Below are 13,190 nucleotides of genomic sequence, written 5' to 3'. Positions count from 1 at the left end.
AGTGACATTCCCACCGGGGAGGGGAGAATCCCAGCGCCGGCGACGACTGGCGGCGGTTTTGGCGGGACGGTCGGCGGCGAGGCGGAGGGCAAATTTTAGGAGCCGAGTTCGTGGCCGAGTATATTTGAGAGAGTGTGGGAAGATTATAGGAGTCAATATCCTATATTTGCTCCTCTAACCGATTTTGATCTTCGGTTAGAGCCGCTTTCAGCCGTTAGAGGAGCAAATTTACTCATCCGGGATTCGGTTAGAGATGCTCTAATGTCACTTGATTAGAAATATTCAGTCCATTCAAACATAGGAGAATACTGTTCTCCTTTCTGCAGCCTTTTCCGAGGCTATCATATATATATCACTGAAGTTTGATTTAGAATTTTTTTTCGATCAAGGAGCATAGCCCCAGCCTCTGCATCCAAAGGATGCACACAGCTTTCTTCTTTATTAAATTATTCACAATGCCTTACAAGGGGAATACAAAGATCAACTCGAAGCCTCCTTCCTAGCGACAACTCGCTATACCTACGATGAAGGGGGGACCATGAACAAGGCCATACTCCCTGACGGTACACCAACACACATCATCCAAAAAGCAAAACCCTGAGGGTGTGCCATTGCACACATCGTAGAGTTCGCAACCGCCATCTATCTCGAACTCATCTCCAAGCGAGATCAACGCATTGACCGTGCTAGGCCTTCCGTCGATGTCACCATAATGCCAAGCAACTCCACCATCTTGCCCACGTCCAGCAGTCCTCGCCCGTCTTCGATACCCCGCAGCTCCACGCCGCTAAGAATCATTGACGACAACGTGGTAGATGAACACCACTCCACCCAAAACCACCTTCATCCAGCCGCTGCTCCAAAAACGATGCCCCAAGAGGTAGCACGACGCAAGGAGCGCCGTCATCGTCCGATCTTGGCTGGATCTAGGGTTTCCCCCGGAGCAGCACGAGTGAGTTCCCGCGGACTGCGGCGACGATGCCTTCAAGAAGGAAGCGACGCACAACGCCACCATCACCCGCCAATCTGGACACGGTTTTCACCGACAGCCACGAGTCCCCAACTCGGCGAGAGCAAACGGAGAGGCCAACAAAGATGATGCCTTCGCAGGGGAACGACGCCAATAGCCGCCGCCATCATCCGCCAAGAACGAAGTCAACAGTCGCGGTGTTCACCGGTGGCCCCTTCGCCGCTAGCTCGTCGTCGACTAGATCTTCATCGCCGGGGTAGAGGGATCTCATGATCCGCCACCCCAGCAACCAGCCGACCTCCTCCGGCGAAGAAGAAGGCCGCCTCCACCGTCGAACCCAAGGCTACTGCCTCGGGCGACCTCGTACCGCGGGAGAAGCCCAAGATCGCACCGGCGCGAGGCGGAAGGGATGGCGCTGTCCGCCACCACCGGCGTGCCGCCGATGGGAGGCGGGGAGGTCGCAGCTCAGACTCTGGCCACCGTCCCCGTCCATCCATGCGGGAGGCGGGAGGGCCGCCGTCGCCCCTCCATCCCCGTCTGACCGCCGCCGCCCAGCCATCCGGGAGGCGGGAGGGCCGCCGCCGCCGCGTCGTGTGAAGATCCCTGGCCGCCGTCCCTGCCGCGTCACGAGGGAAGGCCGCCGCCGCCACGCCCCGCGGGCTTTGCTCGATGGCGCCGCCGGCGGCGGCTAGGGTTTGGGGGTCGGGAGGGGGATCTTTTCCAGATGGGGATTTTACCAATGCAACGGGATGAGACCAAGTTCGCAAGTAAGGCTCAACCACTCGTGTACCATCACATTTTTGCAGCCACACAATCTTTCAGATATGTAGATTCCAAGTGAGAACCTTCTACTAAATATCACGTTTAAACAGTTATCCTAACTTATGTTTTAGGGATTTCTATTTGCATGCCCTCGGGTTCTTAGTTGTGCTCAGTTTTTCCCAGCTCCTTAGTTTTTCCTCAGTTTTTTCCCCAAGACCTTGTCTGAAACCCGCAGAAGGAGCTCGGACAGAAAGAATCTGTTAAGTTGACCGTTCCGTGCTGACGAGTGGGGTCGTGTCGTTTGTGGGGCCGCGTCGTGTGGGGCTGGTAGGAAGGAACCGCATGGGACAGGACGAGACCATGTTTGTGTGGCCGTAGCGTGTGGGGCCGTAGCGTGTGGAGCCGTGTGGTGGTTTCTGTCTCTTTGTCTCTTTCGCCCAGATTAGCAGTTTTCAATGTACCTTTTTCCTCTCGCTCGCTCGATCTCATTCATATTTGATAGCCCAAATTGGTAGCAAATCTAGAGCAGCTTCTCCTTCTATTTTTTAACGCCATTCATTTTTTTATGCCTTTGTTTTACCCAATCAGGTAGGAAATCTAGGGCACAAATCCAGAAAAAATATAGGATAAGCTGCATACAGCACCCAACATAGCATAGATATATTCACGACAGATCCAACAGTAGTACCGATAGAACCCTACAACATAAGCTACATTTTACATTAATTTTTAAGCTGCTCTACAAATAGAGCAGTCACATACAGAGAGTGCAGTAGGCATGTTCAACGCCTCCAGGTTGCGCCTGTGACTCGCCTGGAGGTTGCGCAGGTGAATCCCAAGTGCTTTGTGTTTGACCATGAACGCATGCACGTTCACCGTCGTTCCAACTCTATAGCGCCGCATCTCCCAATGGATTCAGCATGGTTCACCAGGAAGTTGAAGTCGGTGGCGCGGAGCTTCCTGTTGCAGAAGGGGCACTTGTAAATGCCTCGAGCAAAGGGGCCATCGTAATGACCGGACTGCAGCCTCCTGAGGACGTGACGAGTCTTCGTGTGGAAGGACTCGTCGTCGCTGTCGACGTCGCTGCTCTGCACCTGTCACGTAGCACCAAAGATCGTGCAAAAAACACGGAGTCAATTGCAACAATGATGGAATAGAGAGTGAACAAAGATCATGCATGATAATATGGGCTCGAAAAAAAGAGGTAGCCTCAGTTACATTGGACACACTTATATCCAGGATTTGAGTCAGTAAACTAAAGATCATGCACAACCAATTTGTGCACACCAATTGTTTACTGACCAAACCCTAAATCAATTTGTGCCCAAATATTCATCATCATCGGCACAAATCTTAAACAAAAGCAAATCACAAGCACTTATAACGCAAGATCTAACACAAAAGGATTGAACTAGGAACAGACGCACCCTAATAACGCAAGATCTAACACAAATGGATTGAATGGAACAGACGAACCCTAATAACGCTAGATCTAACACAAAAGGATTGAAATGGGATAAGAACAAGGGAGCAAAGGGTTACCTCCGGCTCGTCGTCGACGATGCTGGTGTCGTAGGGGTTATCCGGCGCGACGTACGGCACTAGTTCGTACGGGTCCCAAGCGACGGGGGCCTGGACGGTGGCGGCGGCCGATGCGCCGATGACTGATGCGCCGGCTGCTACGTTGGAAGCAGCGACAGGGGCCTGGACGGGGGCAGCGGCCGATGAGCCGGCGGCTGATGCGCCGACAATGGGTATCTCATTCTTGTCCATCGCCGGCGGTTTTCTTCGGGGTTTTTTCTTCGGTTGTGGAGAAGATGATGGGACAGGAGAGGCGGTTGTAGTGAGAAGGTGCGTCGAGGGAGAGAAAAAGGGCTCTATAAAGACGAAGGTGGCGTGTACCGCAACACGCGTCCGCTATGCACGGCTGCAGCGTGCACCGCGACACGAGTCTAACCCTGGGACGTTTGGTGTACTCAATTATAACCTCGGGTCTTATACAGAAATTTTATCTATACTCAGTTTTCCCCTCGAGTACTTAGACTGGCAAGTGCAATATACTCAGTTTTACCCTCAAGTAGCTGGTCAACAGAGAGTCAACAAATGAGATTAACATATCTAATTGAGTCATTTCATGCGCAAAAAAATCCAAAAAAATAAAAACATAGTGGCACCTACTCATGGAGTCTTCCTACGCAAACTGCCACGTAGAAAACCTTAACAAACATATATAAATCAAGTTTTACCCCAAATTGCCACTTCTCAGAATCACTAGTGTAGCTATGAAGATGCATGGTTTTCCACTCAAACCCCTTTGCAAAACATCTTCCCCAAAAACATAGTTTGTCTAAATGATGCCATAATTGTCACACTCATGTATATTTGAGTTGCAAATAATTTGATGTAGCCCAATATGAATTATATTGTACAAAACACGCATTTTTCATTTTGTAATTCTTTTTGTTTGAATCCCTTAGTCTATTTACTATTTATGTGCCCTTGGATTGTTAGTACTACTCAGTTTTGCTCTCAAGTTCTGTCACAAATTCTCTCAGAAGCCCAAACTTATCCTGATTGGTTGAACCGTTGTCACACGGATCGACTCCACGAACCGTTGATCAACTGATCTAACGGGTAGTATACCCCTCCCCGTCTCTTCGTGGCCACACCTCTCTATCTCTCTCTTCATGGCCACCCCTCTCTCTCTGTCGGTGGATGCATTATTGTCACCCCTCTAACAATTATCAACTATCTTTCGCTTTCCTTTTCTTTTAGGGGATATAGTTTCGGTAATTTGAAACGGCCCAAAAGTGGTATAATTTTGGTATAAACATGAAGCATACATATTTGCGGATTTCGGTGAATGCATTATTGTCACCCCTCTAACAATTATCAACTATCTTTCGCTTTCCTTTTCTTTTAGGGGATAAAGTTTTGGCATATAGTTTTGGTAGTTTGAAACGGCCCAAAAGTGGTATAATTTTGGTATAAACATGAGGCATACATATTTGCGGATTTCGGTGAATGCATTATTGTCACCCCTCTAACAATTATCAACTATCTTTCGCTTTCCTTTTCTTTTAGGGGATATAGTTTTGGCATATAGTTTTGGTAATTTGAAACGGCCCAAAAGTGGTATAATTTTGGTATAAACATGAGGCATACATATTTGCGGATTTCGGTGAATGCATTATTGTCACCCCTCTAACAATTATCAACTATCTTTCGCCTTCCTTTTCTTTTAGGGAATATAGTTTTGGCATATAGTTTTGGTAATTCGAAACGGCCCAAAAGTGGTATAATTTTGGTATAAACATGAGCCATACATATTTGCGGATTTCGGTGAATGCATTATTGTCACCCCTCTAACAATTATCAACTATCTTTCGCTTTCCTTTTCTTTTAGGGGATATAATTTTGGCATATTTGGGGGATTTCGGTGAATAGATTATTTGTCACCCCTCTAACAATTATCAACTTTCTTTAGCATTCCAATATAGTTGGTAATTTCGGTGAATGCACACACTAACTATGAAAACAACTACAAGTACATGTAACTGAATAATGGATTTGTAACAAGGTATCCCTTGTAACAACTTCTAGCGCCTAGTGAGCAATGATAAGAATTCGATCGCAATTATACAACAGAAAAAACAACCAGCCATCAGATTAGCTTGCTTCTTCAACTCGACCAGCTGCCTTAACTGCTTGTTCATTTTCTTCAGTTCTCCCTTCACTTCCACCAGTCCTGCATTGGGAGCATTAGGCATAATCGGAACGGCTCATCTCTCCGCCGCATTCTCTACAGCAAGTCCCCCCCCCTCCCAAATTGCGCTCCCCAATAGCGCCAATTGATTCATGCAATTGAAGCCTCTGAACGTACACATCGATCCACTCGAAATGCCTGCATTTCTTCAGGATCTGAAAACAACAACGTGAACCCTAAATCCCAAATTCGAGGGAATAACAAGAAAATCGAGAGAAAACCGAGAAATTGGAGCGAGATCTAACCTTATCCCCCTCTCTATATGGCAAGCTCTCGCATGCAAGGAACTCACGTCCACGGTTGCCGTTCTCGTCCGTCTTACAGATCGACCGCTTCAGAGGCTCCTGGCGTGGGTAGTCAGGGCATCTTGTCAAAGGCACGGGTCCATACTGCGGCCATGAAGAACAGGAGGTCAAAGAGAAACTAGACATCACCCGCCTGCCGGAGAAGAAGAACAATGGGGCGCGGGGAAAGAAAGGGGAAGCAATGGCACGGGCACGGGCGCGGGGCTGGCTCGGGCTCCCATTTTGCAACGGTCACCTGGGTAAGCTGTGGGTCCGGCACACTAACGAGGAGAGGTTGTGGGTCCCACGATGATCTGGATAAGTGAAGACGTGTCCACTGCGGGGCACCAACAGCGGCCCCACTTGCCAGCACCAACCAACGTCAACTAAACGGGAATCCTCCGTCCGAGCTCCTTCTGCGGGTTTCAGACAAAGGTCTTGGGGAAAACTGAGGAAAAATTAAGGGGCTGGGGAAAACTGAGCACAACTAAGGAGCCAGGGGCAGGAAAATAGAAATCCCTATGTTTTAATAACCCCATTGGCCACACCACCGACGGTTCCATAAAAATAAAAACTGCCACAACGCGCCCATTGGAGTGAGTGACAAAGTTGCCATGTCGGTGTGTCAGCATGAAACATTTTCTAGGGAGTGTTCTTTGGCCATGCCACTGACATTGGCATGTCCAAAATTAAGGTTTTATTTTTTTTAAATAAGTCTAGACTGGCCCATGGAATTAAGGGCTTAATTATCCACATCACCAAGGATGATGTGGAATACAGGTTCAGTTCAGAAAGAAAAGAAAGATAGATGAGGAAATTGTTAAAAAACATTTGTGAGAGAAAGTTTGCTTGGTAAATTCGTCTATCTACATGCTGTCATGGCTATGTCAACTGTAAAAGTTATACGAAAAGGTCAAAGAAACTGAATGCAGAAAACAATAGAAAATGCACGTCTATGCCCTTGCGTGATATGGATTGTAATATCACAAAGAACCAAATGAGTGTTTTATCTAGAACTGTTCCCAGAAAAGATAGAAATTTTAAACAAATATTCCTTGTTGGCGACAGTTGAGAAAACGCTACTGTCAAATCGGAACCTTTATCCCCCAATGATGAGGTCCGAGTCCAAGTTGGATACAAAATTTGAGCAACTTGTCCAGAGTTTCCACCGACTCAAATCTACGCATCTCTGGATAATGAGCACTTCGAAGTGTGTCACGTGGGAGATCCGCATGAGCATGGATATGAAAATTTTCCCGATATGTATATCGTATCTTTAGGTGCAAAAATCTACTTTTTTCTCTTGCTGTTATAACTACAGAACCTTCTTTCCTTGTTGGAAGTCTCTTATAAAAAAAAATCAATTGTTATCAAACTCCATAGTGTGATTCGGGACCACGGCATGGTGAAGATAGGTTTGTGGTGTCCCTGAGAACCAAGTAGTTCAGCTATAGAACATATATTGTCTTGAGGATGAACATAGGACACATAGGCAAGAATGTGATTGGAAAGTGAAGAAGCATATATCAAGATTTTTTTAGACATAATTTTGTGCTATTTGTGCCAAGTTATCTATAGGATGTATTTTATTGTAAGAAGGCAACATCAATGAGTTTGCTATCCAGGACCATGGAAAAACATAGTAGAGTAGGATTTACTCAGGTTCCTTATGTTAAATATCATGGAAACTACAAGCTTCAGAGGGTGCCGTAATTACCAAAGCATGCTAACGTGACTAGCCGTCAGGTTATTTTTGTCACAACAAACATGCACAGCTTGTATAATTACACGAATTTACCTATGTTTAATTAAACACGAGTCACTTAACTTACCAACATCAATGGCCATCATTCCTTCCTTTTGTCATGGTTTTCATGTGCTTCTGCTATGTATCAAACTCCATAAAATTGCTGGTCAATAGGCTATGTTCTGATCTTGAATCTAGACTACGACAGGAGTTATTATCACGCATCTTCTGTACTTGGAATATGACTAAAGCTGGGGCCACTTGAAAGAGGGAAGCACCTTTGTAAGGAAAGTAATCAGCTATTTGAACGATCCAAACTATTGAGTAAGTTGCTCTGTTTAATCTAGTCATAGTCAAGCATCTCTAGCTTACAAGGTAATTTCTACATTCCCTGTACAACACTATATACTGTTAATGTGAATTTCTTCATGTCCATGTGTCAGATTTGTTATTGAGTAGAATTGAACACACTTCCCACACTATATATTCGCTTTGATGTACGAGGGCGCCGCGGGAGATCTAAGGTAGAGAGCCCAAGGAGACATTCAGTTTGTTGTAGAGAAAGTTTAATCAAATATGTCCCCCTACCAACAAAGTAGGTTTGGTCTCTGAGTCCAACCAAGAGGTGCTAACCCATTTGGGCATCATTTAAATAAAATTTATTTAAGAATATATTTTGTGATAAGTAGTGATAATATATAATAAATTGTGCCCTTAAAGCTTGAACAGTGCAGCAAAGAATCACGTTGTTGATCTGGTGCTTTAGGTATATTTAGCCTAGCTAGGTAATTGCTAATCATATTAGTCATTAGCCTCCTTAAAGTATTAGAGGGCTCAGCCAATGAGCAAAAGAACCAAAATAGTCTCAACGAAGATAGGGAGACAAAAAGAGACGCGAGGGGCTTCTCCCTCCTCCAGCAGACCTGGGGTGATCCCAATTCTTCCCTTCATTTCATTTCGTACACGCCGAAGTAATGGAAATATGAGATGAAAACCCCTTTCTTTCTTTTTGTGGCTCCTATGCAACCTTGTCATTCATTTGCTTACAGGTACATCCATTCAACACCCCTACCATTCCGAGGCATTATTCTCCAACTAGCTAGCCTCTCCCACCTCACTATATAAGCTGCACAATTGCCCTCACCATTGTTGCATACAAACACAAGCCAGTCCAGTGATCTAGTAGTTGTAGTTATAGTAGTAGTGGTGTCAAGACTTCCACTAAAGGATGAGTTCACCATCTTGGACGGAGAGGCAGAACGAGCTGTTCGAGCAGGCGCTGAACACATACAACAAGGACACGCCTGACCGGTGGCAGAACGTGGCGCGGGCTGTGGGCGGCGGCAAGACGGTAGACGACGTGAAACGGCACTATGAGGAGCTGGTCCAAGATGTGGACCGCATTGTTCTTGGAGACCTCCGCCAGTACGGTGGCAACAACAACGGTGGTTCCAGCCGCGGTGGCAGCAGCCAGGAGCGGAGGTAGTTAAGTAGTCTGAATCTTCTCTTCGTACCCACTGTTCCATCCATGCATGCATCATTACACTGTGACCACCCTCTAGCTGTATGCAAGTCGTGTGGTGTGTGCAAAGGGCGGTGTTGCTTTCGGCCTGGCTTTCTCGGTGCAGTCACATATGCTGGAACCATTTACATGTTTAATGCCCATATATACTCATGTCATGCATTTTCGTCCCTTGATGTGGTTTCTTGCTGAAACGACTTCATTGTGCCCTTTTACTGTCCATGTAGTCAAATCCTATATTGTGTACCAACTCCGTGCTTCATCTCGACAAATTCAATCATCAAGCCTGTGGCGGTCATTGACTCTGTGAGAAGGAGTGGTTTATCTATGCATGTAAGAATTTCCTGCCAGCAGTCAGGACCAAGGATTTGGGTATCAGTATGAAAAAAAAAAGTCTGGGGGGCAGGGGTTATGGTAACCATGGTTAACAGAGATAACCAGTCGAATACCTAATGAGATTCTCAAACAATATCTGATTTTCAAACTAAAAAATGTCTATATATTTCGAAAAGTATGTTTGGAGAAGGAGGAAGAAAAAGTTTCAAATGAGTTGGGCATGGGCATTGGGTTATAGCGAAGGGGAAACATGTAAGGTTTAGGTTGGTTTAACCAAACAGCTCAAATTCAACTTTCTTTCGAAATGGAGGATGAGAACTCCGGCCTTTGCATCAAAGATATCCATGCGGGCTTTATTTAAAACCAAATACAAATGGAATGGGATTTTTTTGCAAGACAAACTACTAATTCTGCAAGCTACTTTTGTGTCTAACGATCTACCTTAAGGTCGTCTTCTCTTGTCATTTGAAATGAAGCTTTTTTGGCAAGTTCCAATTTATTAAGTTTTCTATCAAGTGATGCATTTTTCTATTTCTTTATTCATGTCCTTCGAGTTAGATTTTTCATGAGTGTATGTGTTTCCTCAATTTATGTCCATTTCTTCATCATGTCATCGATATGACGTTAAGTGTATATAATATTACCTATAGACGATACCACTTAGGTTTTGAAAAACATCCTTATCCTGTTGGTGAGATCAAGTTTCACAATTAATGCATCCAGTTGTGTAATAGGACATGTCATTCATGCCTAATTCATTATACACAAAACAGATCAATGTGAATGCATTTCAGTAGTAGGGTGAATTGGCATTTGCTTTGCCTGATATATTCGCTTTTTCAAACGAACAGGTGCTCTTTTCTTTTCACGCTCTAACTTGTTCCACTATCGTCCTTATATCTTCTTTGTCCTGGGCGCTATACAGGAGCTCCTAACTGAAGCCGTGCAGAATCTAGTGATACCCTTAATTGGTAAAAAAAGTGTGCGGACAGTTGAGAAAGCAGGCTAATTTGCGCGGAATACCAAGCAAAATAAGTCATTCCTTTTGCGTATTGGATGTTAGAGACTAGGGTTAGCATGCTTTTGCTAAAGATTTGCTTGTAAAGCATGTATCGCAGTCCCTTAAAGCTTGCAGTCTTTTGGACGGGCATAAAGTGCCGCTCCTTGTAACAGTTGATGTTTTGTTCTCTCGCATATGGACGTACAGGACAAATGCCAATCCCAGATTTCTTGCTCTTGTCCCTAGATCCTTCTATATCTATACATTTCCCAATTAATGTCCTTCATGGGAAAGCATCATTTGCTTTCTGTCTGTCGGCATCTCTCCCTGTGCTTCCCTTTACAGGGAGCAGTCGAACTTGTTATATTCTGAGCCACTCAAATGTTCTGATATGATTTAAGCTAATTGGTCATCTGCTTCTGAATTTCAATTTCAATCGTAAAATCATGTCTATGTATCCATGGCAAGCCTGGATTTGTTTTTCTTGTTTTCATGTCGCCTTCAGAGTATATATAAAGTTATAAACCGACTAACCCTGGATTTGTTTTTCTTGTTTTCCAGGCAAAGGTACCTCAATATCCAGTGATCGCTGGGCTGGTGCGAGAAGGACATGGTCTTACAGCCCACGAGCACAGCTAGCCTTCATCTCTTTCCAGCATGAAACCAGTACTCTATCTACACTAGATACATATGAGCCGCCCCATGGTGATGGTGATCCTGTCCTGTAGCTAAAGTAGCTACCTAGCGCGCTCCGATGATGATAAGGATGACAACGAGAAAATAAGTCCTAGGCATAATCGAGTCTCACATCGGATCTGTATCTTTCGTATATTTTGTACCCATTATCTACGTTTATATGCCCCACCACGAACCTTGTCCCCAGCTATGGGTTTAGCGCTGGTACTGCTGGAGGTATCATACACGACGGGAGTATGTATCTTGGTGTAGGGGTATGTCTCTCTGTCTAATCGGTTAGCCCATGTTGCCAGAGGTGTTGTCTCTCGCGAATTCCAGTCTATCGGTTACTTATTACAGGTGCCGACTCCTGTCCTGGACCGTGTTTTTGGATTCCTGTGGCGCAGGGTATTATTCCCCAGCTCTTTTTTTCTTCTTTTTTAGACAAACAGGGAGCGCTCCCCAGCTCCATTCTCATATAGAAAATGAAACACATAGCGTTTTGACAACACCGGAATTTAAAACTAGAGAGATCCAGCCCAACAGCTAAGCTGAGGGTCTTAAGCTTAAACAAGAAGGAACAGCCATCACAGAGGTTCCAAACTTTCGCCAGAAACTGAGAGGCCAGCTAAAACTACGATAGAACACTAAAGCGCTTTCTCATCTTCTCCAGACTAATCCATCAGATCACCACATGAATATTGCCTGATTCTTCCGGGTGCTTTGACAGATAGGCTTCAGTGGCGCGCCCTTGCTGGAGAGAAGTCGTGGACGACTTCCAGGTCGAAATCCAGTCGAACGAAGAGCATTTCAATCCGGCATCAGCGATGGCATCATCCTCAGTCTTCTCACCAGAGCGCACTTGAATTTTTCCACCAGGTCCCATTCCAGCTGTTTGAATGGAACCTGCCATATCCTTAGGTATGATAGGAGTAATCCCCACACCTGCTTCATAGACAACCAAGTTTTTCTGTTAAACACCAAATGGTTCCTATTGTTCCAAATGCACCAAATAACTGCAGATGAGACAACATTCAACTGCTCAAACTTTTTATTGCACAGCCATTTCGATGCAAGGGATAAATAATCTACAATTTCCACATCAAAAATCTCTTGCACCACAGACCAAAGCAACCTAGATACCAGGCAGTCAAAGAACAGGTGTTTAACAGATTCTAATTCACTACAGAGCTTACATTGTAAGGTTTTTTGAATACCCCTGTGTCTAAGATTATCCCTAGTCATGATCTTGTTTTGGGACAACAACCAGAGGAAAATTTGCACTCTAGGTGGGATTTTTAAATCCCAGACAGCAGGCAAGAATACTGGTTGCACCCCTCTAAAGTTAATAATAGCATACAGAGATTTAGAAGAATAAACCCCTTTTGACTCATATTTCCAAATCAAAAGATCTTCCTCCATAGAGAAGGTGATGGATTGAGCAATTTCACATATCTCAAGCCACATTTCCATCATTTGTGGAGTGAAAGTTCTTCTAAAATCACATTTTAACTGTTGTCCATCCCATAGGTCAGCAACAGTTTTCATTTGTTGATTAACCACAAAATAAATATCCCAATACTGAGTGGATAGGGGAGCATTTCCAAACCAAGTATCCTCCCAGAATCTAACAGTCCTACCATTCCCAATTTTCCATTTATAACCAAATTTGACTGCCCTAGATGCCCACATCATACCCTTCCAGAAAACAGAAGGGTTAATATCCTGGCAGCAGAAAATATTTGGGTTTCTAGTGTTGTATTTAGCATCTACTATTCTTTTCCATAACCTTCCTTCCCCATAAATATACCTTTTAACCCAGGAACCAACTAAACAAATATTTAAATCCTGTAGGTTTGGAATCCCAAGCCCACCATATTCTTTTCTCATGCAGATAGAGGACCAATTGGCTAAATGGATCTTCTTGTTCCCATCTACATCATCCCACATACAGTTAGCTATCTGAGCATTGATAAGATCTAAAGCCCATTTTGGAAACTTGAAAAAGGAGAGCATATTGATGACGCGTAAAGCACACGCTCGTTGGGAACCCCAAGTGGAAGGTGTGATACGTACAGCAGCAAGTTTCCCTCAGTAAGAAACCAAGGTTTATCGAACCAGTAGGAGT

The 13,190-nt window shown here is 44.7% G+C and overlaps 1 protein-coding gene across 1 annotated transcript; it reads left to right on the top strand.

Annotated features, from left to right (window-relative positions):
• Nucleotides 1-8,688: 8,688 nt before the first annotated feature.
• LOC127312970 (protein RADIALIS-like 3) lies at nt 8,689-11,375 on the top strand. The gene is made up of 2 exons (XM_051343517.1): nt 8,689-9,011; nt 10,949-11,375. The coding sequence occupies exons 1-2, from the start codon at nt 8,758-8,760 to the stop codon at nt 10,971-10,973; spliced, it is 279 nt and encodes a 92-aa protein (XP_051199477.1). The 5' UTR covers nt 8,689-8,757; the 3' UTR covers nt 10,974-11,375.
• The last annotated feature ends 1,815 nt before the right edge of the window (nt 11,376-13,190 follow it).

This window comes from Lolium perenne, chromosome 7 (genome assembly GCF_019359855.2).
Source record: "Lolium perenne isolate Kyuss_39 chromosome 7, Kyuss_2.0, whole genome shotgun sequence".
NCBI classification, from domain to species: domain Eukaryota; kingdom Viridiplantae; phylum Streptophyta; class Magnoliopsida; order Poales; family Poaceae; genus Lolium; species Lolium perenne.
This window is presented reverse-complemented; position numbering and strand designations above follow the sequence as displayed.